The following is a 27,654-nucleotide window of genomic DNA, read 5'->3' as shown; positions in this document are numbered from 1 at the left end:
AAATAAATCGTGGTCCTTTTCATCTCTTTCCGGACTGAATTCATGTTATTCTTTACTACTTATGTTTGTCTTCTCTAGTCTGTTCATATTTGCGATAGTGAGAAATGGATCCGCATGTTCGGAATACAGATTATGACAGATTGCTTAAATAATCTTGTCAGAATCGTGGAGTAACTCAACCCATGTTTAAATCGTAACCGGGTTTCAAGCAGAGAATCCACAAAATTCCACAACATTTTCAAAACTGCTCTCTTTTGACTTTTATTAATGAAGTTAATGCTTTACAAATCCCAAATAATATTTTTTTAAAGATCTAATTAAGCATTACAGACTCGTTCAGTTCATGTTTCTAATCTTGTAAGCGGCACTGAGTCCTAAAAAAAACAGCGAAAAGGCTCCGAATCGGACACCAACTTCAGCGACGCACGGACCTGTAAGGACTGACGCCTCGGCGTTGAAGGTTTAATTTAGCTCCGACGTCTCTCCTGCTCGCTGCAGTCTCTCTACCCTGTGATATAACGATTGTTTTTACTCTATCATAGGGAGGGAAATAGTTTGTTTCCCCTGGCTTTGCATGAATGTTACGGGTCGCTTCTTCCCTCCTTCCAGTGTTTTTTTTTTCTTCTTCTCCTTCCTGCATATAGATGCATTTGGTGCGTCTTGTTTCCTCCTCCAGTAACGCATGTCTGTGTGCCGCCCGCTTCCCTGCGCTCTCAATAGATGGTGCAAGTCAAAATGTCCAAATCGCCCGTAGACCCTCTGTCTGCTGTGGAAACCGGCTCCCAGTCGCATTATTTCCAGGTAAACCCACTCACTCACTGCAGCTCCGTCCTCTCCGGACAGGTTGTTGGTGGAGACCGTGTCAGATGCTACTTGTTGTTCCGTTTGAGGCGCCGTGGTTTGGCAGTCTTGTACTTCTGTGCTCACCTCATCTTTCAGTAAAACCGCAGATTTTATTTTATTTTTTTACATTTTTTTATTATTATTTTACCGGAGCCACAGCATCAGGCTCAGACATGGAGGCTTTAATCCACCCACACATTGAAAAATGAAATAAAATTAAAAAAAATAATCAGACCTGCTGCTTTTTGGCCCAAACTCACACATCAGGCCTTTCCTTTATATTGATCTTTTATTATTTATTTCTGTGCGGGGGGGTTTTCTAGCCACGCATCGTCTACAGTAACGGAGAAAAGCACAGCAGCAACATGACGGGATTGCAGCTTTTTGAATCAGGTCGTGGCTCCAACTGCAACCTGTAGCCTGAAACCAGAGGCGCTTCATGTAATACTCGGTGGGGAGAAGAACCTCTGCGTCTTCGCGACGGCAAAATCCGAAATATGTTTTATTGACATTAATTGATGACCACATTTAGGCGAAGTAGTGATGGAAACATGCATGACTAAAACTTAACCGATGAGAAAGACTCAAAATAACCACAAACCCTGCAAGAAAATGTGCATGTTACAGACTGTCACAGCGCCTTTCAGGCCCGGACTAAGATTTTATGGGGCCCAGAGCAGAATCTGATATTCGGGCTCAGTTTCGCATTCAGATTTATTTGTAAACTGTCACATTGTGTTCTACATGCAGCAGCGGCAGCTATACAAAGGTGTAGTAGAAATGATTAAATAAGAGCCAGCTGAGGCATATCGGAGTTCAATGGCTGCTTAAGGTTCCCCCACCACCAGGGGGCCCCAGAGCACCAAGCTAGCATGATGTAATTTAAATATCTATTTAAAATTACAGCAATTTTCATGTTATTTTTATAGTTTAGACAAAGAATAGGTTAATTTCTTCCCGCTGTTGCCACTTTTTTAAGATATTAAACTTGTTTACTGTAAATTTAGTGTTTATCAGCTGATGTTGCTTTCAGCTAATTAAAATAAAATGACACACTTAAATACCACAAAATACTGGTATGATGTCAGCTAATCACAAAAGATGCTAATGATAGCAGGTGTGTTAGGAATGATGAAGCATCTGGTTGTTGGCTTGGGGGGCCCAAATAAAAATCTGCTTAGGGCCCCAAAAAAGGCTTGGACCGGCCCTGAGGGAAATTATATTATTACTCTGTTTCTTTTGAGAGTCTGTAGCAGGAAAAGGATTATTTTTGCTTATATGTTGGGACAGCATTTTTAAAAATATTGTTTCTTATTTTAAACTTTAGAATTAATGGTTCTTCTGGTAATATTCAACTAAAGTTTTGTCATTTTGGTATTTTAGAGTAATTCAGACCAAAAAATATTGTAATTCATTGACACAATTCTATTTTGAATGCAATTCACAAGTTGTAGAAATGACAGGATTCAATTAAATTGTGTAATTTTCAGTATCCTATGAAAAATGTAAGCAGTGTTTTATTTTTATCTTCAGGCAGATTAGTTGGTTTATTTCTTTTTTTTTTATCACTTTTGTGCAACTTCTGGCCAATTTTGCTTTTACATCCTTTCACATTCAACTGTATTTTTTATTTTTTGTTGCATTTATGGTCTTTTGTATTGTTACGTATCTCTTCAAATTAACTTTAGCAAGAAACTGGATCTTTTTTTCATACAATTATAGCTTTTTTAGTCTATCACAAGTGTTAATTTAGACATTTTATCAATCGATATATCTATTAATTTTATGTAAAGCATAATAAATGTATTGTTAATAAAGTAAATTCCCAGCACTATGGTGCAGTCCTTTTATAAGGAATCTGGTTGTTATTTTTTAGGAATGACTCAAATGAAACACACACTTGTATGATTAATATGCTGAAAGTTTTTTTTTTTTTTTCTCTACACAGCTGCCCAGGAAGTTGCCTAAACGCAAGAGTCGCTTCAAACGCTCAGATGGCAGCACGTCCTCAGACACGACGTCCAGCTTCATCAAACGACAGGTAAACGTTTCCTGAATTATTAACAGCAGAGAGAAGAAACTTTTTCTAATAAAACCAGCAGAATGTGTTTATCCCTATTTTTTTATTTCTAATGTAACAGCATTGAGTTTTAATGGTCTGGATTTGAAATGTCTGCTGTTGCAGGTGTTGTTTGTGTCCAGTAGAGGGCAGCAAAAAGCTTGACAATGGAGGAATGTTGCTCTGAAATCCCAACGCAGCCCAGAAATTTTTAATTAGTAATTTCAGGTCAGACACTTTTAGAAAACTGATTTGGTGCTTTTGTGTTATTTAAGATTTCTGCTGTGATTAAAATAATATTCAGGTTGAAACTGTTGTGACAAGTTGCTTTGGAAGAAATATTTGTTCACATCTATCTTTAGAATGCGTGTCCGGCCCATTGCAGCTTTTTATGTGGCCCTATAGATTCTAGACTAAACCCTAAGTGAGCTTAAATATTATATCATCACTCAAATTAATGCAATTTTTATCTGTTTATTGCCAAATTGCATCAATCAGTCCCCCCCAGTTTCTAGAGAAATGTCGTGGAAATTCACAAAAAATCAATAAACCTCGGCACTTTTTTTTGGCGCTAATTTTAAGTTTACTGCAGATTTTTCTCAAAAATTGTCAAAACTTTCTTACTTGTACTAAACAGCTGCCTCAATCTTATTTGATATCAGATTATAGTCCATGATCTACACAACGAGTAATAAAAATCACATTTACCGTTATAAATTACCACAAATATTGTAAATATTTCCAAATTTGTTTGATTTTTATAGCAAAAAATCATTAAAAGAGTCACAAAATCCTGGAGGGCCTGAAAAGACGTTCAATAATATTTAATTTTAAGAATTCATTGATATTTTAACAGGTTTTATCGATACATTCAGCTCTACCCGCCCATTAAGAGCATTCATGATTTTGATTTGGCCCAAAGCAAAAATGAGTTTGACACTCCAGGATTAGAAGAAGCATTTGACTTAATCTGACCTTTTTAAACAAATTAAACTGCTTTTAGAGTCCATCAAAGATTTGATATTGGAGTCCAGTCATTTAATAGGGGGCTGTGCAGACAAAGTGCAACCTAAATCATCACAGCCTACTTTCCTCAATGTGTGAAAGAGGACAAGTTGCATTCAGTGAAAGAAACTAGTGGCTAATGCAGGAAATAGTCTTCTGCCGGAGGGTATTTTAATAAGAAAACTGGACTCTGAATGAGTATTGGGAGCTCAAATATTCTTTTTGTTTTACTTTTCTTGGTCTATTGAGACTTAACAAGCAATTTACTCAAAAAGTGATCTGCTGCATTTAGTTTCTTTTAACTTCTTCCTTCAGTCGCAGCTCATTTCTGTCAAACTTCGGTCCTTTTTCAGACCAGGGCCCTTGTTTTTTCCTAGCAATGATCCTAACTATTTAAAAATTCCCAGCAGTAGTGCTGTTAAAAATCTCTGAATGTAGAGACAACTAGGAATTACAGTATGTTCTCATTGGTATCTTCTAAAAATATATATTGTTGTTTTAGTCCTTGCAGTCAAAACATTTAAAATATTTTCTTATATTCTTCAATGCTCTCTTAATAAAAAAAAAAAATTCACATTAAAACCAGAAACCTTTGTTTATTCTACTGAAGTTCATTCTATTTACAAAAACAAAGCAGTGCATAATTTTGAGATGAAAGAAAAATGTTTAACAAATAAAACTGTGAAAAGTACGATGTACAAATATATTCAGTCCCATTCACTCTAAAATCTCTATGAAATAAAATAAAAATATAAGCAGAGTTTAACTGTGTCAAGTTTGGTGGAACACAACAGACACGTCAGAGATAATTTGTCAAGAGTTTTATCACAAGTTTATATCATAAAATATATTCCAATCTTTGAAATGTTGTTTGTGTATTCAATCTGCTGCCTTTATCCACAAAAGTTTGGTGAATTCAGCTGTTTAGTTGGTCTGAAAGATTCATAAACTGTTGTGTTGTGAATTTCTTACTCTCGGAGGGTGTGTGTATGGAGGAACAGATCTGTTGACACAATCTGCCATCAATGTCTCCACCACCAGATCTATAGAAGCATAGAAGGAGCTGAACCCTTCTCATTTCATCCAACTTCATCCGGTTTATCTATTCCCAATTTTAGTTTATGAACCTGAAAGATAGGGAGAGAAACATCACATGACCCAGATACAATCAAAAGAAATATAAAATATATTCTGTATTTCACCTGCTTTTGTCCTGGTTTAATGCTTAATCCAAGTTCTGTTCAGTTAAATATTAAACCCATGTTCGATGAATCAGTCCAGTCCCAGAAAGCCCATTTCTAAGTGATGGTTTTATTCAGGTCTTTTTTCCTTGTTTTACACAAACATGACTTTCAGACACTGTGTGAAGAGTTTTTTAAGCCCTGAAACGTCTCATTTTGCTCATTTTTAAGCTCACGTCACATTATGCTCTTGTGTGTAGGAACACAACAGGACTGAAAAAGCAGTTTCATATTTCAAATAAAACTTGGAAATGTGTTCAGAAAGCCTGGAGAATTGTTCATAAATCCACAGTAAGAGATTTTAAGAAGGATCCGCATCGGCTTGTTAAGAAATTTATGTTCATTTGAAAGTTTTTCATGACATCCAGAATCGTTATGAAGTGGTACCCGTTAACGCAGGGTTTTCCAAAGTGCGGCCCGGAGGCTGTTTGTGGCCTCAGTGTTGATTTTCTATGGCCCCCAACTGCAATTCAAGAAGAGGACAAATTTGTCCCCCAGCAAAGACGATTTACAGACATGGTGACTATTTTATCTTTAACTAGGACAGAAATATAAGAGATTAAAAAAAGTTAGGCACAACAGAAAATATCGATCTTTTAGTAAACACTGTTTTTGTATTTTCCTCAGTAAGTCTGACCACATTTATTTTGACTTTAATGAATCCAAATCTGCATTTAAATTAATTAATCATGACCAAATACAGACTCAATTTTTGAATGTGCAAACTCAGTATATTTCTTTTTTATTTTTTTTATTTGCTAATTTTATTCAAAATTATTTACAAGTGTCCATCCAAACAATATATTTCTTTTAATGAGGCACAACTCGTTTTCAGGTTTTGCCTCAACATTTATATTGCTTTCCTTTAAAACAAAAATGGGACTACTTTGTTTTACTTAGATATTGCTTCCTTAGATCATGTTGATCAGGTAAAGAATAACTCACATTTTTTTAATAATGGCTTTTTTAAAAGTTACTAGTCTTGGTTTGCAAGAACTTTTGACTTTATGATGCACTAACACCTGCCTTAAGATTCAAAATGCTCACATTTTCTTCTGAGAATGTAAGAAACGTTTAAACGAGGAGAAGCAGCATTCTGCTTCTATGCACCACAAATCTGGAGCAAACTTCCAGAAAACTGTAAAACAGCTGAAACACTGACTTCCTTTAAATCACAACTAAAAACCAACCTGTTTAGAGTTGTATTTGAAACGTAATCAGTTCCGAATTGAATGATGGCACTTGATTTAATGTAATGTTTTGATTGTTGATTCTATGTTGCATGACTTTGTGTTTTTGTGTCTCTTATGATGTAAAGGACTTTGAAATGCCACGCTGATGAAATGTGCTATACAAATAAAATTTGATTGATTGATTAAAAAAATACATCAGTTTCATATAAGGCAGTGCTATTATTAATATTATTATTGTTATATGTTATAGGTAATGTGGAGCAGTGTAACAGTGAAGCAGAATAGGAAAAGTGCTGAGCGGGCGTTTCCTTCAGCAGAGACATTAGTTATCCCGATTTGAGTGGGAGCTTAATGAAAACCTCCAGATTTCCAGGGAATGTCGTACAGCTTCAAATATTCATGGTGAAGGCCGATGTGATGCTGATGTGTGGGTTCAGTGTTCAGACAATCTCCTCCAGTGTCTTCCCAATCATTCTCTTACCTCCACACACACACCCGCACACACACACCACCACCTTCTGCTCCCACTGACAAAGGCTTTCACACAGAGAGAGTAACATTCACACACAGAGCAGATAGTTTCTTGCTTGTGATAGGGGTGGGGTGTGACTATGGAGGAGCAGCGGAGTATGACTCATTTCTGCAGCAGGATACTGTATGGATACATGTGTTAGATGTAGGACATGAGCAGGAGGAGAAATCTTAAGGGAGGCATCGATAGCAAGAGCAGTTTCACCCGATTCTACTCTCGGCCGCCGCACGTTCACTCGGAATCACGGAATAATAAATGAGAGTGATGTAAATTTGAGGAGGTGGGTTTTATCAAGTGACGCAAATGCTGCGTTGGTTGTTGTGTTGTGATGTGAGGATGTGGGGTAAGAATAGAAAAGAAGGTGTTGCCAGTTTCTGCAACACCAGTGCAGGTCGTCCCTTTTTAGGGAGCGGGACACAGCGCAGTCCGTCTGCATCCAGCAGGTAGTGTATAGAGAGGGAGGGACCGGCAGCAGCAGCAGCATCATCATTAGCTGAGTAAGTATGAAGTATTCCTGTCAAAGATTCCCGTGTTGTCTTCCATCACCTGGTCTCCCTCCCCTCCTTCAGCGGGGCTTTTATTTCCTCCTTCCCTGCACCTGTTTTACTTTCTGGTTGCAGTCCGGCTGCATGCGCTCTGCACAGGCTCTTGCAGCCTTTGGTTGATCGATTTTACATGCAGCGCGGCTGATATTAACAGAATGATTTATTGCATGGTGCTTTCGAGTCCAGTGGATTGTTAACACAGAAGCTGATGGCTAATTTTTTGGGGGGATGAATGTTTGGTTTGGGATTTTGGGGGTTACAAACCTGATTGTGGTTGTTTCACTTGATTTTGACCAGCCTGCAGAGATAGAGGCTAATTTTGTAGCTTTTAAGTCATTTGATCATGCAGCAGATGTTTGAGCGTTTGTGTTTCTTACTGTGGTTTTTAAGTCTGATTTTTGATTTTAAGTGACAAATTAACAACAATTGTTTTCTGAATAAAAATCCGAAAAGCCTGGCATGTATTTGTATTCAGCCTCCTTTACTCTGGCACTCCTAAATTAATAATAACTCACGCAATCCGCTGCCTTCATCATCTGAAAATGTTAAGGGCACAGCAGAGCTTCAGAAAACTAGTCCACACATTGGAATGTGGTGGTGGCAGCATAATGCTGTGGGGACGAGGACAGGGTAGCTGGTCACAGTTACAGGAAGATGGATAGATATAAATACAGGAAGGTTCCAGAAAAAAAAAAGCTTGCTAGCATTCCAGCTGGAAATTAGCTCTACAGATCAAAACATATTCATTTGTTTAAGTGGCCTAGTCAAAGTCCAGACTAAATCCAAATGAGAATCTGTGGCAAGAATCTAACATTGCTATTTACAGATACTCTCTGTTTAATCTGACAGTTTGAAGGAGCTTGCAGTGAAATAAGCAAAGATTTCAGATTCAGGCATCCAAATCTGATGCAATCTAAAACATTTAAAAAAAAAAAACACGCATCACTTTCTTTCCACCACAAAATTATGTGCTACTTTGTTTTTGGTTTAATTATATAAAATCCCAAAAGTCTGATTGTAATGTGAGACCAAATATGAGAGTCATGAATGCTGGGTTTCAATAGAAAACAAAACTGTCCAGCAGAAACGGTGACAAAATTAAAATTCAAAAATACTGTATTAATCCCAAATGGAAATTAAATGAAAATTAATTTAAAAATGGCATAGTGTTCAAAATAATACAGAAATATTGTCCTTCTTGTTACAACATACTGGAACAAACCTGGCGGATGATCTGGTATAGTATTTATTTACATCCGTATTTTACTATTTGTGGGAGTTTTACTTTAAAAAACTAGAGAAAAGAAGAAAAACATTATTGTTTTCTCATGCCTTGGTTAACATTCAATGAAGTTAAATGCTCTCTACAGCTTCCCAAGTGGTTCAAATATTATTGGTTGAAACTATAACAAAAATATTATTGATTCAAACAAAAAATAGACCAGACTTCTGAGCTGAGTGTGAACATCTAGCATGCTGAGGTGAGTGAACCTTCGTCGGTGCAGATGCTGCGTCTGCACTGATGAAGTAATGTCTTTATTGGGTCACTGTTGTGATATTTGTGTTGCATTTTGTACCAGTAGAGCATATTTACAGTATATATGGGTCTTTCTGACCATTTCCAGAAAACACATAGGAATGTGGATTTGCTGGAGAATAAATAGTAAATGCTGCAAAAATGAAGACAGAAATTGGTGGAATGCTATTTATTCTTTAAAAAACATGCATTTTTATATATTATTGCTTAAAAAGCAACACTTAGGCACTGTTACTGGGGACCAAGATCTAAAATTCCCTCAATACAGTGAATAAATATTGAGTTTATTTTTTTTTTTAAATCCTTACATAAAATTGTATTAAATGATTTACAGACAGGAATACATCTTGTACATTTCACCAGTCAGTCACGTCCACACACCGTCGCTTAGATCTAAGGATAGTTTACATTTTGAATAAATAAGGACTAAATAATTCTTTCTGAGTCAACATACTACAGCAGATTTATGCAGAAACTACTTGGTGAAAAAATTTAGATTTTTGCTGCTCTAAGACAGTTCAGCTGAAGTTGAATGAGGATGGAAAGATGCTGTTACTTATGCAACTGGGGGATTTCAGAAAGTTGGAGGGAAGACATTTTAAAATAAGAATTGTTATTTTTTTTATTAGAAATGTAATCTGTTTTTCAGTTATTATTGTAAAACATAAGTTAAAATAACTTATTGAAGATGTAGAAATTGCTTTTGTTGTCTCACAAGAGGAGAAATTCAGGGAAACGTTATTTGCTGTGCTCTTCTCTTCTTTATTATTGGCTGGCAGTCAAATGTATCAAGCTGTTTTGTTCATAAAGGTAAAAGTAAATATCTAAGAAAAGCTCATAGCTTCATAAGCAGATTTGTTTCCTCCTGGTTTACAGATAAATCGTCAAAACAGTGAAACTAGGGCTGGAGTTAAAGTTTCATCAGGATATTTTGTGGTACGTTTGTGATAACGATAAATGCGATGATAAGATCTATTTGTTACTTCTTTTTTAGGTAAGTGAATGATGACTGTGATTGTGTGTCACAGCAGTTTTAGCCCCACAAACACAACAAATGCTCTTGAAAAACATTCCCATTTGTAATGTGCTTCATTTATTTTTTGGGTTTATTGGTATTTATTTATGCTCTCATTGAACTAACAGTGTAGAAATTACTAAAAGTATCAATCCTGACAATAAGGACAGTTTGGTGGGGATTTAAAGGTGATTAATTTGAATTTAGAGTGACAGCAACAAATCATAATTCTTATGATGATAAGAATATCAAGATAAATGGTATGGGAAAACGCCCAGCCCTAATTGGAGCTTTATCTGTACATGTTTTCTAGTATTTATCTGGGGAAATGCATACAGACACTGCAAAACCACAAAAGTATTTGTGGCCTAGTTTCAGTGCAAATGCGTTGCTACACTTGAAATAAGACAAAACTAACTACCAAGGAACGTTTCATCAACAAATAGGAGCTTCTTTTAATGAATAATTTTCTAATATTAATGACATATTATGTCATCATGTCTTGACTTATTCACTTATTTCTTGCTGAAAAGTCTCTTTTAAGTTAGTTTTGTCTTATTTCAAGTCTACTGAGACATTTGCACCAGAAACTGGACCAAAAAATACTTGGTAATATTGTGTGTTTTTGCAGTGAAGTAACAGAATAACTCCAAATACAGAACCCTGTGTAGCACCATACATGGCTTTGGTATGACCAGATGATTCAGCCACAAACTGAAATCTGTCAGCAGTAAGCCGACAATCCAGAGTCGGTTTTTAGAGCAACCTTAAGACCCGCTGTTGATTAAGAATAAAACTTAAGCAAACAGCTAACTGGGTTCGCTCTCGTTGTCTCTGTGAACTCTGTTAAGTGATTTTTTTTCAGCTGTTTGTGTAAACACTGTAATTTTAACGAGATAAAAAGAATAAACTAAGATTTCTGTAAAAACCCTAATGTATTTAGCGTTGAACTCCTTTGTTGAGGAGCCGCTGGCTGGACTGCTGGATGATTTTGCCCTCTCTGGGCCCAACTAGCTGGGTGACACACTTTTTTTTTCTCACTTGGCCCCCAACCTGCAGAGTGGGGGACATCAGTGTTGCAGCGCGTGAAGAATAATCACAGAGGCAGAGGAGGAAGGAGCAGAGTTAAATTTAGCCTGCAGACAGAGATGTTAGCAGGAATAAAACAAGACATCCTAAAAAATAAAAATAAAAAACAAAAATGAAGATGTTGCTTTCGTTGTTACAGTCTGCAATGCAGTGAAGCTTCTCCTAGATAGGCCAAGTTTTCATGTCCTGCTACTATGGTAAAGCGTTTTTTAGTGTGTTTGCATTAAACAAGTGGCCAGGAGGCCAAAGAGCAGGCTGGAGAGGTTTCCTTTGTCATCTCCAAGCAGCAATCACCTCCTGTTCTGTAAAAAACCTTAAATGTAACACCTCTACTCTGCGCCCACTGCCACATTTATTCTGCTTTCATGTCTGTGAGGGTTTGTGAACGTTCCCAGTGAAGACAGGGACGCCGCTACAGTCAGAAATTTCACATTCATGTCTTCATCAGGCTCTAGTGCCGTGCTCCTAATCAGCCAGGTATGCAACTTTTCCTCATATCTCCGTCTCATATTTTCATTTTCTTGTTTGTCCTTTTGCATCTCATCCTTTCCCTGGAGGTTTCCTCCGCTCTTCTTCCATCTAGCCCCTCTTCTCTCCTGTTACTCGAGCCCTCCCGTCCTCTCGGTGTATCTTTATACGTTGCTCTTATCTTTCTCTCCCTCTCCGTTCTCCTGCTCACCCTCCTTTCCTCTCTGTCAGCGCTGCTCCGGCTCTGGTGCAGTGGTGCCTCGCAGAGTGCTAGAAATCACATCTAGTTATCTAACATAGACGCCAGACCAAAAAAAAGAAACGAGGAGAGGTGTTCGCTCGCAGAGCTGCTGTCAATAACGCTTCGTTTTGGGTTCCACGCGAAGGTTGTTGGTGGTTCTGGTTTTTGTTTGGGAACTTCTTTGCAGATGTTGGTTAATTGGAACTCTAGAGGATCCATGTTGGCAAGATGGATGACCAGCACTGAGCCTTTACTCTCAGTGAATATAGTACCACACTGTTCAGGTGTGTAGGGCTGCAGCTAACGATTATTTTAGTTATCGATTATTTTGACACCTTTTTCTTAAATCAAATATTAGAAATATGTTAAAAGATGGAAAAAAGCAATTCACTTCCTTTTTTAAATACGTTAATAAACAGTCTCTTGCCTTAAATGACTAAGTTCTCTTGTAAGTCTGTGTACTCCAGTTACTGAGTAATCAATTACTAAATTAGTTGACGATCATTTCAGTAATCCATTAATCATGATTGTTTCAGCCCTATAAAAATGTGCCTTTTCTTTCCAAGAACATTGGGTTTTTTTTACCACCTTTCTGTGATATTCTTAGTTTGTTCTGGGCTGATTTCATTTTGGTTTTGCTGTGGCAGTTCTTCTCACTGACAGATTCAGGACTCTCACATTCAGGACTCTGAAAAAGCATTTACCTCCTTCCAGATTTTTCTGTTCCTGCTTTTTTGACGCACTGACATCAGTGAATACAAAATGTCGCACTCGGGTTAGGATTTATTTTGTAGAGGAAACAAAACTGTCCATATTAACTTGTTAAAAGTAAGTAAATACCTCCTAAAAATTAGCTTATTGTCAGAAAATACTAGTTGGCCCGAACCATCACACTCCCACTCCTGTGTATGACTGTGCTGTTAATCTTGCAACAGATTTAACAGGATACATGCCTTCAAAAAGTTCCAGTTTTGTCAATCCATTTTTCTCCTGTCTATATTCCTTATTGCTGAATAAAGACCTAAGCTGAACCAAGTTTGATCTCACTGTGATTTGGTTGTGCAGCCTATCCCAGACTGATAGACGTCAATGACGTTTATTCTCATTTGTTCTTAAATTGCTTTGGGTCCGGGTAAGTTCTGCCTCTTTTTTAAGATTTGTTTGCCTACTTCTTGTTGTCAGACAGGTCCTACTTAAATGGTTTCTTAATTCTACATGTCTGGCACTAATCACACCTATGTATTGCTTGTGAAATTGAAGCCAGCTCTCCAAAATCATGTGGGAAATCAAACTTATCCAAACGTGAAAGTTTTTTATTTTTCCAAAACAAATTCCAGTCAAAATTTCCCTCATGTATTTACTCGACATATTAGCCCAACCGCTAACCCAGCTTAAAGCTCAAACGGTGTTACACACATCATGCATAACAACAAAAATGGTGGGTTATATGTTTGTGATGGTACTGCAGCAGCTCTACAGAAGACCCCACTTCCACTTTGCTGTTCGCCAATTCTTGTTTTCTTGTGTTTGCTGCTATTCTCATATGGAGGCTTAATATGCATGCTTCATGTTTAGCGTCACTTACAGGTAAAAATTTGATGTTTTCTGTGTTTCCTTTGTGGATGGAAACATTTTTAAACAAACATCAACATTTCTGAATGTGTTTTTGAAAACGACAACCCACTTTAGAAAAAAAAACATTCGAAAGATGACAATTACTTACAATTACTGGGTGAGAATTGCTTCTTTTGCTTAATAAATAAAATTATTGTTTGAAAACTACTTTATGTTTTAACTCATGCTTCTCTGAGATTAAAATGTATCTTCTAAAACATGTAATGACTATAAAGTTACTGAAATACAAATCTGCAAGCGTCTAGCAAGCTAGCACTCTATCTTTTGTTTTCAGCTTAACGTGCTAGCCATTCCTGGGACGTGTTCTGAAACTGCTTACATTGAAAAATGATAACCAGTGTGTATTTCTCTAATGAGAAGAAGTCTCTGGAGGATAAACAGGGGAATAAAGGATGTATGTGCTGCATTGAGGGGGATGTTGGAATGGATTGGGGCCAAGCGGGAGAGAAGAGGAAGCATTGCTTCCTTTGTGCTATATTTGGTCTGTCATAAGATAGCTGGTGTGGGAGAGCAGTGCATTGTTTCATAGATCCCCACATGAATTCGGTCATGAATGCACACAAATATTTACATGCACACCTGCATGCAGACAGTCTGCAGAAGACAACACAGATGAGAGCAGCAAAAACAGCAGGTCTGTGTTTCTGCTCTCAGTTTTGCTCCTCGGAGGTTTTAGCAGAAGATGTGCAAAATGAATTAATCTCGATGTGATTGTGTCCTGACAGGGGTCGGCTGATTCGTATACCAGTAGACCGTCGGATTCAGACCTGTCAGCCGAGGAGGACCGCGAGGCGTATCGGCGTGAAGCCGAACGCCAGGCACAGCAGCAGCTCGACAGAGCTAAGGTTTGACACCAGGGCCGCCTCCACACAGCTTACAAAGAGCGACGCTAATCATTTTAGTTTTAAAAAACAAAACAAAAACCCATAATTTCAGGAATTGTGTTGATATTCTGACTATGCAGAGTTATGTCTTTAACCTGCAGGATTTCTTTTGCATTTTTTTCTCTGTTTTTTAGCCTGTAGGAGGACAGGAAGTCTCCTGCAATAGACTTTTAAATACTTTTGTTAGTTTATAAATCACCGAACGGCTTAGCATCAAAATACATTAAAAGATGTTTTGTCATTGTATCAACTATCCAGACCTCTCAGGTGTTTTGGATCAAGCTAACCAAACATGGAGAAGCAGCATTCAGTTTTTACGCACCACAAATCTGGAAGAAACTTCCAGAAAACTTCAAAAATAATGAAATGCTGTTATTTTAAATTAACATGAAAACTTTTAGGAAACATGATTACTTTTAGTTTGGATTCCACATTTTTATGATTTTCCTTAACAATAGTAGTGCAATGTAATATTTTTGTTTGATGTTTTATGGTCATATAAAGCACTTTGAGTTGTCTTCAGTGACAAAACACAAAATCTTACCAGCTTTTTTTTTGTCTAGTGCAAATATCTTAGCACACTTGAAATAAGACAAAACTAACTTAGGAGACATTTTTGACAGAGAAGCAGGAGCTTCTTTTAAATCAGAAATTCCTTAATATTGATGAGAAAAATATGTGTTCCATTGGCAGATTGTTTCACTTATAACCTGGGAAACATGTCCTGTTAGAAATTAAATAATCTGCCAGTGAAACTAGTACTTTTTCATCAATATTAATGAATTATTAACTTAAAACACCGTGTGCACAGAGACCTAAAGGTATATAGGCATGAATTTTACTTTAGTTTTAGTAATCTGCTTTCCCAATTTTCACCTTATAGTTTTTAAATACTTTTGTGAGTACGTAAGCATAATTTTTAAAGTTTAATTTTAGTGTTTAAGCAGGGAAGCAAATTATTTAACAGCTTTAGAATAATTAAGCCCAAATGTTCAGCATTTCCCATCACTGATGAATATTCTTGTCGGTTTTTTTGCTCCACAGTCCAAACCTGTAGCGTTTGCCGTAAAGACAAATGTGAGTTACTGCGGAGCTCTGGATGAGGACTGTCCTGTCCAAGGAGCTGCAGTTAATTTTGATGCCAAAGACTTCCTGCACATCAAAGAAGTGAGTTATGGCCCTCTGCTAAAGCTGATGAATCCTCTCCATGGATTGATTTGACCCTTGACCTCCTGGCTCTAACAGAAGTACAACAATGACTGGTGGATCGGGCGGTTAGTGAAAGAAGGAGCGGATATCGCCTTCATCCCCAGCCCTCTGCGACTGGAGGCCATGAGGCTCAAACAGGAGCAGAAACAAAGGTCAGGGGTCATCACATGTTTGCTTTTGTACTTCCAACATGATTTTGTTTAATAAAATGAGAGCTATGAGCCAGCATGTTGCTGCTGTTACAGGAAAACAGGAGGCAACTCCTCAAGTTTAGGGGACATGGTGTCTGGAAGCTGGAGGACCACACCGCCATCTGCAGGTGAATGTAAGTACTACAGCCCCATCTTATTTCATTGAGACACGAACTCAGTTTCTGCTGCCACTTCTGGTTTACTGTCGTTTAATGTTATGTTTCTGTTATCACAAGCTAAACAGAAGCAAAAACAGGTATGTCTGTGCTCTTTTCAGTGACAAAGAAGAGTTGAATTGTGCACAGTGATTATACAATACCTGAATTTAACATTGTTGGGTTTAACTTCGAAAGACTATAAAATAATGGCCTCTTCCGAACATGAGACTGTGCGAGTGAAAAAGGAGATTTTTTATTTTATTTGTCCTGTAACAATAAATAAATCTGTTCTCGTTGCTCCTCCATCCTTACCTATTTCTGGCAGGAACATGTCCCTCCCTATGACGTGGTGCCCTCTATGAGGCCGGTGGTCCTGGTGGGACCATCACTGAAGGGCTATGAGGTCAGTCTCTCTTTATTTTACCCCCAAAATCTGTTTTTTCTTCAACAAAAAACAAAAAATAACAGATAGTTCTTGATTTAAATAGATGCCAATGTGTGGAATGTGAAGAAAATCTTCTTTCTTTTGAGAATATAATTTGAATCTAGGAGAGGGAGTCCTTATTTTCAGTATCAAATTTCCTTCAAATATTAGTTTTCTGCAATTTGATTTAATTTAACACACTGATTTTCTCTTTTCCTGTTTGCATCATTCTGCTTTGTCTTCCCATTGCAGGTTAATCCTGCTTGCTCACTACTGTCCTTTCTGCTTGCAAATAAAAATAATGTACCAAAGTTTCAGACGTATAGTTTTAAATTAGTACAATGTATGTATCTGTTGGCAATCAGTAAACTACAATGTTAAAATCTGGTATGTTTGCTGTCATATATTGTAAAACAAGTGCAACCCAAGACAGAGCCAAGAGCTTTCATTCTATTGGTTGGAATTGTTGCTAGGCAGAATTTAGTACTTTTGTCCTGTAGAGAGCAAACAGATCCTGGAAGCGAAAATCACCAGTCGAGTTTAGGAGGAAGGTTTTCTGTGACGTGAAGGAAATAAATAGAAGAAGAGAAGATATGGTAAAGTCTGGTGGGCCACCAGGCTTTACCTGTGCCCCCACCAGGCTAAGCATTGCTTATTTATTTAAGTCTTTTTTAAATGTTTGCATTTTTTAAGACTTTATAGTTGGTATTCAGGTGTAAATCTTCCAATCTTTCAATAGTACCTGATTATCAAGTTATATTTTCAAATTTTCTGTCAACTTTAAACATTTTTTAACTCAAAAACACGACAGGCCGCTGGATGCCCTAGTGTCCAACCACTGGGCTTAGCAAGTTCTCTGAGGGAAACCTTGATTAGGGATGATGGAGGATCTATAAGTCAAAGAGAGCATATACAGCCTTACATCTTTGAAAAGCAGAAGTAGAGCCTCCTGGACAATCAACAAGAATGCAACAAGTCATTTTTCTGCTGGCCAGTTTCTCTTCAAAAAGCTTTGTGATCCTTGTTAGACTTGGTGTCACACTCCAAGACACCAAGAAATTTTACAAGCCACCTATTATTCTTTGAACATTTTAGGATAGGTCTGTGGCCTATTCAAAACATGCACATAAAATTTTCAGAATGAGCTGTTTTAGGGTGTCTTGTCACTTTAAATCCAAATAAGCTGCTTCTGGCCACGCCCCCTAACTCAAAGTTTACACTCGTACATGAACAAGGCTGCATACAGATGCTTACGTATACAACCGTACATCTTTGAAAAGCAGAAGTAGAGCCTCCTGCACAACCAACAGGAATGCAACAAGTGGTTTTGTTGTTTTTGTCAACAACAAAACATTTGTCTTTTCAGCGTTAAAACCAGTTGACCAAACATGCTGAAGCTTCGCTTGGGTTGCTAGGTAACGGGCTGGGGTTGCTAGGTAACCCATTGTTTGAGATTCAACAATATGGAGGTTTTTAAAACAGCTCATTTTCCAGACACCAAAAATCATTAACTTTCTACCAAATAATGTATTCTGAAGTGCTTGTGTTGTTTTTAGAAGCAGTAGAAGCCCAAATGAAAAACATAAAATTTTCTAAATAGATCCACTTTAAATGAAAACCTAGTGGATTAACTAGAAAGTTGTAAAGTCAGTTTTGAAAGATACAATTCTTCTTCTGCCAGTGTATGTCTTTTGTCCTTTCCTCTAGGTGACAGACATGATGCAGAAAGCTCTGTTTGACTTTCTGAAACACAGATTTGAAGGAAGGTCAGTAACATTTCTCACAGGGTTTTGAGTCCCAAATCCTTTTGTATGTTTATTTATATTAACTGAATTTACAGGATCTCCATCACCCGTGTAACTGCCGACCTGTCCTTAGCAAAGAGATCCGTCCTGAACAAAAGACCCATCATGGAGAGATCCAACACCCGCTCCAGTCTCGGTAACAGAGCAAACATCAGCACAAAAAGCCTTTTTGCTTCAGTTATGACGTAAGTATACGCCAAATGCGTCTCATCTGTGCAGCGGAGGTTCAGAGTGAGATTGAGAGAATATTTGAGCTCGCCAAAACCCTGCAGCTGGTGGTTCTGGACGCTGACACCATCAACCACCCCGCACAGCTCGCTAAAACTTCCCTCGCTCCCATCATTGTCTACGTGAAAGTTTCCTCGCCAAAGGTTCGTTCTGCTCTGCGTCATTGTCTTCAGGCTGCCTCGTCCTCTCAGGTTCCTCACAGGGTTTCTGCTTCGTCTCTCAGGTGCTGCAGAGGCTTGTCAAGTCCAGAGGGAAGTCTCAGAGCAAACACCTGAATGTGCAGATGATGGCTGCAGACAAACTCTCTCAGTGCCCCCCAGTGAGTGCTCAGAGTCTGGAGCTTTTTATCCATAATTTGCTAATTTAATCACTACTAACAATTATGTATTAATCTATATTTATCTCTATTTGAGTCAATATAGATCAATTTTGCAGTTGCAGATCTGTCAGTTGATCTGCAACTGACAGATCGTATTGTTTAAGGAAGATACTCATCATTTGAGTCTTGAATTTCTATGTCTTAATTACCTCTTTTGCACCAGTTTTAATATCAATATATACATGGAAGATAAACTCAAACCAAAAGTAAAGATAGAGCCGACCATCTAAGATTCAAGTCCATAAAGTAGAAATGTATTAAGTTATTTATCCAGTGAGGACCAGGAAGTCAGGAGAAACCTCTGAGACCTAACAGACTAGCACCTCATCTAGGTATTTAAAAGCACTCTGTGCTTGTGACCATTGTAATTTAGAAAATAAACAGTCTGGACCAGTTCAAGTAGATTTTTGCCCAGATTCTGACCAGCATTGTTACTCTATTGTGCAAATCCATCAGCACTTCCTGTTTTTATTTTAACTACAAAAAGATCAGGTTATTACGATAATTTCACCCCCGCCGTAGAAGGGAATGAAATTCTCTTTTAGCAGACGGTAAATTGCGAAAATAACTGCTAGATATTGAGAGTTCCAGTTGTTATGGATAAGTGGGCAAATATATTTACTCACAAGACATTTGAAGAACTGCGTACAATTAAAATAAGCAAAAATATCCAGGCGGGCATTTTAAACTCGGGTCGTAAAGGGTTAAAGACAGTGTTACGTGTTTTATTTCAGGATATGTTTGATGTCATTTTGGATGAGAACCAGCTAGAGGATGCTTGTGAGCATTTGGCCGAATACCTGGAGGTCTACTGGCGCGCCACTCACCTGCCAGGAAACACCCCTCTGAACCCGCTACTGGAGCAGAGCCTGATGACCCCGCCCTCCGCCATCTCCAGTCTACAGGTAGGCCCACCAGCCCAAATCCACACCTTTCAGTCTTGGCTAAAGACTCTTGTGAAGCTGAATGTTACTGAGTGTTTTTGTTGCCATCTCAGACTCACTCGTGTGTTTTGATTTGTCTCAAGTTGTCCTGTCTGTCCTCTCGCTCATCCCTGCTTAACACTTTTGCAGTTTTCTGAAACACAGGGATTAATTGAATGATCGCTTACACAATGGGGTGAGTAGTGGGGTTTATATGTTATGTATGTGCACCCCTCCTCCTCCTCCTCCTCCTCCTTCCTTTTACACACCTCCTGACACCTGAACACAACACAGCGGCTGGGGCAGTGAATGAACCATGTTTTATTCACTCAGATCTCGCCAGAAATGGTTTTTGTTTGCTTGTTTCTTTTTAACCGCACCATGTATTTTGTTCTTTAATTTATGGTTTTAGGTGAATTCCTGTTTTACCGGCTTCTAGGGTGAATTCATAATGTAGTAAAGCCGCATTTCTAAGTCATAACTGAGATAAAAACAACATGATTTCCCCATCATTTCATTTTTTCTGCAGAGTTTTTATCCTTTTCAAGCATGCGTTGTGAATGCTCTTCCTGCTCACAGTGAATATTAAAAGAAAAGTGATCAATGTTTAACGCAACACGTTGCTCTTCGGCCCTTCAACTTTGGCTTCAGTAAAATCAAATAAGTTGACTTTTTTTCATTTAAAAAGGTGATAATACAGGGTGGTTATTTTAGGAGTTCTGCTATATTATATTTATGCAATATTTGCATAAAATGTCTACAACTGAAGGCCTCCAATGGACAAAAAGCTTTAAAAGTAACTTAATATTTTAAAGTTTGCTGCCTGTCTTTCTTTTATATTTATGGAATGCACTCACTCACTATCACTTTATAAAAGTTAGATGATTCACTTTGTTCTAAAATCTGAAAATACGTATATTTTAATTTAATTTCCTTAGCTTTCTAAAATAGATGTTTAGTAAAATTTGCCTAATGTTGCGGCTTGTCCAGCTTTGAGCACCTCAGGTTTATTTCTTTCAATCTACGGCAACATGTTGGTTCCAACTTTCACCAATTTCCAATTTTGTCGGATAAACAAATTTGGTAGAATCGCTATTAATTTAGTCAAATCTTATATTTTACATCAGCAGATTTTGTTTTAAACACTTAATTCTGCATAAAAATGTGTTAATAAGGAGTAGAAAAACAGCTTGTTACCTGATTAATGAACTACTTTACCACTCAGTGACAGCATTTAAAACTATGCCATTTTAAATTATGCAGGTTTCTTACTACTGTTTACTTATCTACTAAATTTAAACAATCATCCAGTCAAAATAGAAGATTAATTCATTGCATACCTACTGTACAAACAGCTTAACTTAGTATATAATTACGTATTTTATGAAATTTTAGTGTTTATGATTACAACAAGTATTTGAGATAATAAAACCTTTTAACTAGTTTGTTTTTTGTTGTTTTTTTTAGTTGGTCATATTGTACATTTTAACAAAATCCAATGCAAATCTAAATTTGAGCTGCATGTTTTTTTTATTTCTTTTTTTCAGTCATTTATTATTTACCATTTCATGGAAATGTTCACTGCTAAAAGAGAAACTCAAAAAAACTGACCAGGTCTCAACGTCTCTCAAAAACATACAAATATAGACTTACTGCTGGGGGATTTTCAGCCAGTTACTTTATTTTATTGCAAACAAAAAAAAGATAGAAGAACAACTTGATATAACAGTTAATTTTTATTATAGCTTTATATAAGGAAACATGTTTTTAAATGAAAAAGAATATTTAACAACTTCCTGGCCATTGTAGCAGTTGCCCAGGGCGGCATTCGAGGGGGTGGGCATACAAATCCCAGAAAAAAAACAAAAACTTATGTGTTAGATGTGCCCTGAATAAGTTTTAGTATTGTTTATATGCATATGTAGTCAATGGGGAGCTGGAATCACCTGCTTACTGCTGAGAACTGAAGTCGAACTCTTTCTGCCAAGAACTGCCACCATATAGGTTTGTAGGAAGCTTTCTAAAAACTAGGATGTTCAGTTTTTAAATCTTTCAGTTCTCTCTCATCTCTATCAACGTTATTTGATAAAACAAATATGAAATGACTGATTAAATATCCTCTTTTCTGCAAGAGTTTGTGGAAACTTGGATTCTTTTTAGTCAATAATACGTCAGTAAGTTCTGTCTTGCTTGAATGTTTAGGCATTGAAAGAAATATTTGTTTTTGTTTGTCAGGATTATTTATGAAAGTATAATCTGGTAGAAGAGCTAATTAACTTTCCAGTTGTTCTTTTTGTTTAGTGAAGGTGAATGCATTTAATTAAAATTGTGGTAACTTGATTAAAATTTGAAGCGAAATACTGACAAGAATACCCTGATAGTTTTTCATGGCTTCAATTTGAATTCATAGCAGAAGTTATCGAGTTATTTGACTGAAAGTACAAATATAAAACCTGAAATGGTTAAATCTGACTGTGGCCACTACAATATATTGTACTGGCAGCTTTAATAAAGGCTAAACTTGCAAAGTCATAACATTTCAGTCTCCAAGGGGATGTAGAGTTATGATGGCTGATCATTTTATTTAAACTGAAAGTATTCTAGTAAATTTTAGCTTGATTTTTTTAGTCATTGTTTCTAATACTACAGCCTTATTGTCCAGAAAAGATGTTTAATCGAACATTAAACATTCCAGCATGGCGGATGTTTGTCTGCATCTCCTCAGTTTTGGGTCTGGAGAGGAGAAACAACTGTAGCAAAATGTAATTCCTTCAAAGGGACATTTTGGCATGTGAGATTGGTGTTAAAGCATAACTTTGCTTTATTTTTATCAATCATATTTCTCATTAATGTGATTATTGTGAGTCATGCAAACATTGGCCTCTGGAGATTTGTTGAAATTAGGAGGTGGACAATAATTCACGAGGTTCCCAATCTGAATGACAGTAAGACTTTTGTTTCTAACTGTAACTGATTTGAAGACGTTTGAACAAAAGTTTATTCATCTATTTTCAAGTCAGTGATGCGATTGAGTTCGGTGCTTGCATGACCTATGACCTGATAAATACATAAAGGAATCATACACCAGGCTAAAATTAGAAGCAGTTCTTATCCTGTAGGATTGACTTCTTCAGATTCCTTTTCACATCCAGTGTTTTACATTCCTGTCTTCTATCTGATGTCTGAATCTTAAAGGGATTGTTCAAGTTTTTATTTTACTTTTATTTTATATTTTGAAGTAAGGTTCTGTGCAGTTATCTGTAATGGCCCCCTTTCCTGTTGTAGAAAGATGCCAGAATTGCAGTGATTTTTTTAGAAAAGCCTTAAAATGCAAACTGCTAGTCAGATGGATCCAATGCCTTAGCTGATTATTGCAATTTAAAACAGCTAAAAGCTTAAGATATTCATTTTTCATGGCACACAACAATAATAGATATAATAAACTACATTTTTATAAGAGACTATAGGTTTGTTGCTGTTTTTCTAATCACCTTACTAAGTCAGTGAAATGCTGGTTAAGGCCATTGCTCCATCATAGTTTTTGTTCATGAACTAAGATCATTGTTTGAATAAATAAAAAAATAAAAAAACAAGATCTGTGGCAACATTTGCAAAAACTTTAAAACCTGGAATTTTGAAATATATTTTTTTACATCTACAGCTTCTTTGTTTCATGTAAATAATGTTAAAACAAATGAACAACATGCAAACAACTACATACATGATGCATTTATAGGAAATAAAGCAGTGAGGCCTTGAATGGCACATCAGCTTTTACAACCTGCAAAAACATCAGTCAACATAACTTTGTATAATAAGACATGTTCGGCTCAGAAACTGGAAGCAAATTTACCAGCAACTTCTTGTGAAAGTCTGGATGATTAACAGCTACAAATATAACCGTTATCCCATCACACAGCTCCTCTCATTTTTTAGTTGGAGTTGTTTTTAAGAACAAAAATCTGGAGAAAGGGGAGTGAAGGAGAGTGGTGGTGCCAGGATCCATCAGATTAAATGTTTGCTTGAAGATTTGTTTACTTTTCTACCAATCCACTGTGCTACAACGCAGCGTCTGCTGCAGGTTAGAGAACTAAGATTGATAACCCAAACTTAAGCTTACTCCAAAAACATCAGAACTATTCCTGTGAGCTGCTTTCAAGATGCAATGTGTAACTTTTATGTAAAACAAAAAAATAGATATATATATTTTCTATGTATTTATTAAAACTGTCACTATGGTGTGACAGTATGGATGAGACACGTAATTTGTGGAAAAAATCAAGCTCCTTTGGCTTCTCCTAGTGCTAACTGAAGACATACAGTGGTCTGTCAGAAACAACCAATCAAAGCCAGGAGGAGGGCCTTCGCACTGTCCATCATGTCTGTCTACATGCTGCTCACACCCTCCCCTTGCTCTCTGCTACCTGTTAGCAGAGCCTGCCATTAATGCTAAGGCTAATTAGCATTAGCATCGCCACCAATAATGGTTTTCCTGTAATGATAAGTTGTTTCTCCGCCACACAGGTTGATTGACAACGCTAAGACACTCCTGGCTCTGATTGGTTGTTTTTGCATTTGTTTTCAAAAATTACTTGTCTCATATTTATACTGTCATGACCTGGTGACAGTTTCAACAAATACCTAAAAAAAACAGATATTTTTTTTATAAACGTTACATACTGCAGCTTTAAAAGTGTTTGTGTTTTCTTTAGTCTCTTTTTCCTCCTAGTTTCCTTCATGACCGTCTCAATTCTGCAGAACAAGAACCAGACACAGCCGCAGGACGCAGTGGGCTTGGAGGGCGAGGAAGAGGAGGAGGAGGAAGCTGGTGAGGAAGCCCACTCTCCGCTGGAGCAGGACAGTCTCATGCCATCTGATGAGGCCAGCGACTCGCTGTCCCGTGGCCGCAGAGGAAGCCCATGCCACACGGGGGTCGAGGAGAATGAAGAGGAGGAAGAAGAGGAAGAGGAGGAAGAGGATGGTTGCGCCTCCCCCTGTCATGGCTGCTCATATAGGGACAGGTACCCCTCCCACCGAGGGCATCCAGGCAGCGACCACAGCGCCAACGGGCACGAATCACAGGACAGGCTGCTCCAGCGCGAAGCCCAGCAAGGTCACAACCAGAGGAACAACCGCCAGCGCAGCCGGCCCTGGCCCCGAGACAACTACTAGGACCAGCGCCCCCTTCTGGCCTCCAGGCCACCAACACGGCTCCCCTCCTCTCTGAGCCCCCCGGCTGATGCACAGATCCAAACACATTATTTAAAAAAAAAAAAAACGTATCAAAAGTCCAACTCTTTACTTTGCAGTCAGTTATTGTGAATCGGTAATCTAGTTCTTATTCCTCCAGGCTCTTATTTTCTGTAAATCGAGATGAACGCTCGTCTCTCCGGGGTCAAACAGCTCCAGTTAAATTCATCAGGGCTATCCACCTCTGCAACAGAAAGGTTTCAGGCTACCAGCTGAATGCAGACTCAGACGTTAGCTGCTTTGCCTAAAGGTTTCTCTATTGTAGGATGTCGCATATACTGGCCTTAAAATTCCTAAGACTTTTAACTATCTTTACTATTGCATGTATAATTATTTCAAGACGATTTGCACATTACGGCAGTACAGGAAGTGAATGATCTTTATGGAATAAACTAATGTAGGAATGTCCCGTGTTTTATCCATTTAGGGTTAATTGTAATGCATTTGAATACAATGTATATACTGAATGGCCACCTGGTTTTGTTTCATTGCTACTTTCTTTGTCTGATTTTTGTGGCTATGGGCAGATATTTCTTGCCATCCATTTGTACACGTATCACCTCATATGTCACCAACAGTGCAGTACGTTCTGGACATCCCTTGTCTTTGCTGTTGCACAATCACTGACACCTCTATTAATCTAAAAATGGGCAAACAGAATGTAAATACAACCAAGGAAGGGAATGTTCAGAGTATTCCAGGGGACAAATTATTTGCCAAAATGTTTGTTTACATCAATTCATTCACATATGTCAAGCACATGCTGCTGCCCAGCTGCAGCTCCTCTTGAAATCAATGCTTCACCGAATGTAAGCTCGCATGCCTTTTGCACCTCCAGCACCACCTGGTTTCTCTGACCTGACCAATCGCAACGTAATTCGATTGTAGCACGCTAACTGATTGTAGCATCCACACTTCCCGCACAGATCGCACCCTCTGTGGAAAACATGGCGTCATTTCTGTGAATTCCGCAGTTTTAAAAGGCTGGTTTTTACCAAGGCGGATCCTCAGGTGTCAAGTCCTCAACTCCACGTTACAAACTCGTCGGGCTTTGAAAAGACTCGTAGCACCCATGATGCCGTGTCTGTCCGTTCTTGTGTGGAAGGCCAGGAGAGTCAAAAACCTGTGACTTTTTGAGTGGAACTGCATGCCATACACTCTGTTTGTTGCATTGTTTATATGTGGAAACATGGAAGCAATGCATCGATGACAAAAAAAAATGTTTGTGACCCTACCTGCCTTCCATATAAATACTACTGTATGGAAAGCCAGAAAAGCCAAAAATATCTACTTTGTTTTTGGGGTTTTTTTTGTAATGCTTGCATGTTAATGTTTTCACATTGGGCATAATTTATTATGTACCTAACACACAAGCAACACTTAAACAGTAAAAAGTCACATGTTTGATGCTGTATGGAAAGCCAGGAGGGACAAAAAAAATGTGACTTTTTTAATTAAGGCTATAAATATGTTTGTGCATTGGTAAATGTTCTATTCACATTGTTCCTGTGTGAAAATTTTATGTCAACAATTTTTTGTTTACATGCAAACATTTCACCACAGATCAGACACAAATAGTCACAAATTTTGGCAGTCCTGGCCTTCCTAACGTGCCGTTTCCAGTCCACAAGCCAACGACTAGTTTGACGTGACACTGACGAGCGATGACCCATCTCTGTTCCTACACAGGGTCAGTGTTTACTCGTTTTCTGCTTCCACGTGTCAGAGGTATTTATTTAGTGTTCTGTATATTTAAAAGAGAAAAAAAAATCAGCATGGTTTAAAAAAGAAAAAAATCTATGCAAGTGTTGCATGAATTTCTGATTGTTTCTTTTTACGGTTAAGTATTTCAGTAATGCATTAGTTCTGACTCTCCTTGTCGTCTTGTAGTGATGATAGTCTTGTCTTTGGGGCTACTCACTCCTCGCTACAGTTACAAACCCCTGAAAATTTTGTTTCCCTCTCCAAATGCCTCAACATGAGGAGATTTTACTACAATATTTGCTGGTTGCACTTTTAAAGTCACTCCACAGAAAAAGAAAAAAAAAAACAAAGTCCCAGATGAAGGCTGTGACAAAATGAGTGAGTCCTGCATGTCTTAGCTCAACAATTAGCTACTGTTATTATATTTTGGCAGAGTATGTATTTTGAAGCGGACCAATTTAGCAACTGATAAAAGCAGTTGAGGTTTTTCAATTTTGAAGCACAATTTTTACAAGGGTTCTGATTTAATTTTCTGTCTTATTCTGTATGCAATATGAAGCCTAACATTGAAAAACTCTAAACGCCTTAGACCATCTGGACTTCCTCTTTTGTGTGAGTAGAAAAAAAAAAATTGCACTACTTTGTTTTTTGGGATGGTTGCTTTGTAATGCAATAACTGCACTAAATATAACCATGTATCCACCAGACTACCACAGCGTGCTAGCGTGACCCCAACACGCCTCTTCCCTTCTGTTTATCAAACGAGACAGAAAAGGTGTAAAGAGTGAGACATTTCCTGCCTGAAGCTGTATAGAATGCTTTCTATTGGAAAACAGATTTACGATGCTAAGTGAAATATGAGTTAAACTAAATAAACATGACATTTTATGTACTTTTAATTGTTTGAGTTGTGTGTGTTTTATAATACAAAGGAGAAAATTTACAAGTCAATTGTTGGAATTGAAAAAGATGACTAAATATAGGGACCTGTTTATACTTTAAACATAAAGCTGAATACCACAAACTGCTTTGAATTCTGCTTTTAAAAATGTTTTTTTTATTCATTTTCGTTTCTACTTGTGGGGTCGGCATGAAA

At 37.6% G+C, this 27,654-nt stretch overlaps 1 protein-coding gene across 2 annotated transcripts; it reads left to right on the top strand.

Moving 5' to 3' along the window:
- Nucleotides 1-423: 423 nt before the first annotated feature.
- On the top strand, nt 424-27,457 carry LOC102232874 (voltage-dependent L-type calcium channel subunit beta-4-like). 2 transcript variants are annotated; one of them, XM_023337768.1, is made up of 15 exons: nt 424-801; nt 2,792-2,884; nt 14,129-14,248; nt 15,332-15,454; nt 15,533-15,648; nt 15,742-15,821; nt 15,924-15,943; nt 16,171-16,248; nt 17,977-18,035; nt 18,110-18,210; nt 18,294-18,445; nt 18,526-18,621; nt 19,416-19,586; nt 19,755-19,800; nt 24,363-24,450. In XM_023337768.1, exons 1-14 carry the CDS (start codon nt 721-723, stop codon nt 19,782-19,784), a joined length of 1,320 nt encoding a protein of 439 aa, XP_023193536.1. In that variant the 5' UTR covers nt 424-720; the 3' UTR covers nt 19,785-19,800; nt 24,363-24,450. The 2 variants fall into 2 exon arrangements, with proteins under 2 accessions (XP_023193536.1, XP_005801805.1); XM_005801748.2 differs by lacking the exon at nt 19,755-19,800 and having other exon boundaries at nt 425-801; nt 24,363-27,457.
- Nucleotides 27,458-27,654: the final 197 nt, after the last annotated feature.

This window comes from Xiphophorus maculatus, chromosome 1, assembly GCF_002775205.1.
Source record: "Xiphophorus maculatus strain JP 163 A chromosome 1, X_maculatus-5.0-male, whole genome shotgun sequence".
NCBI lineage: Eukaryota > Metazoa > Chordata > Actinopteri > Cyprinodontiformes > Poeciliidae > Xiphophorus > Xiphophorus maculatus.
Note: the sequence above shows the minus strand (reverse complement) of the source record. Positions and strands in the feature narration are given on the sequence as shown.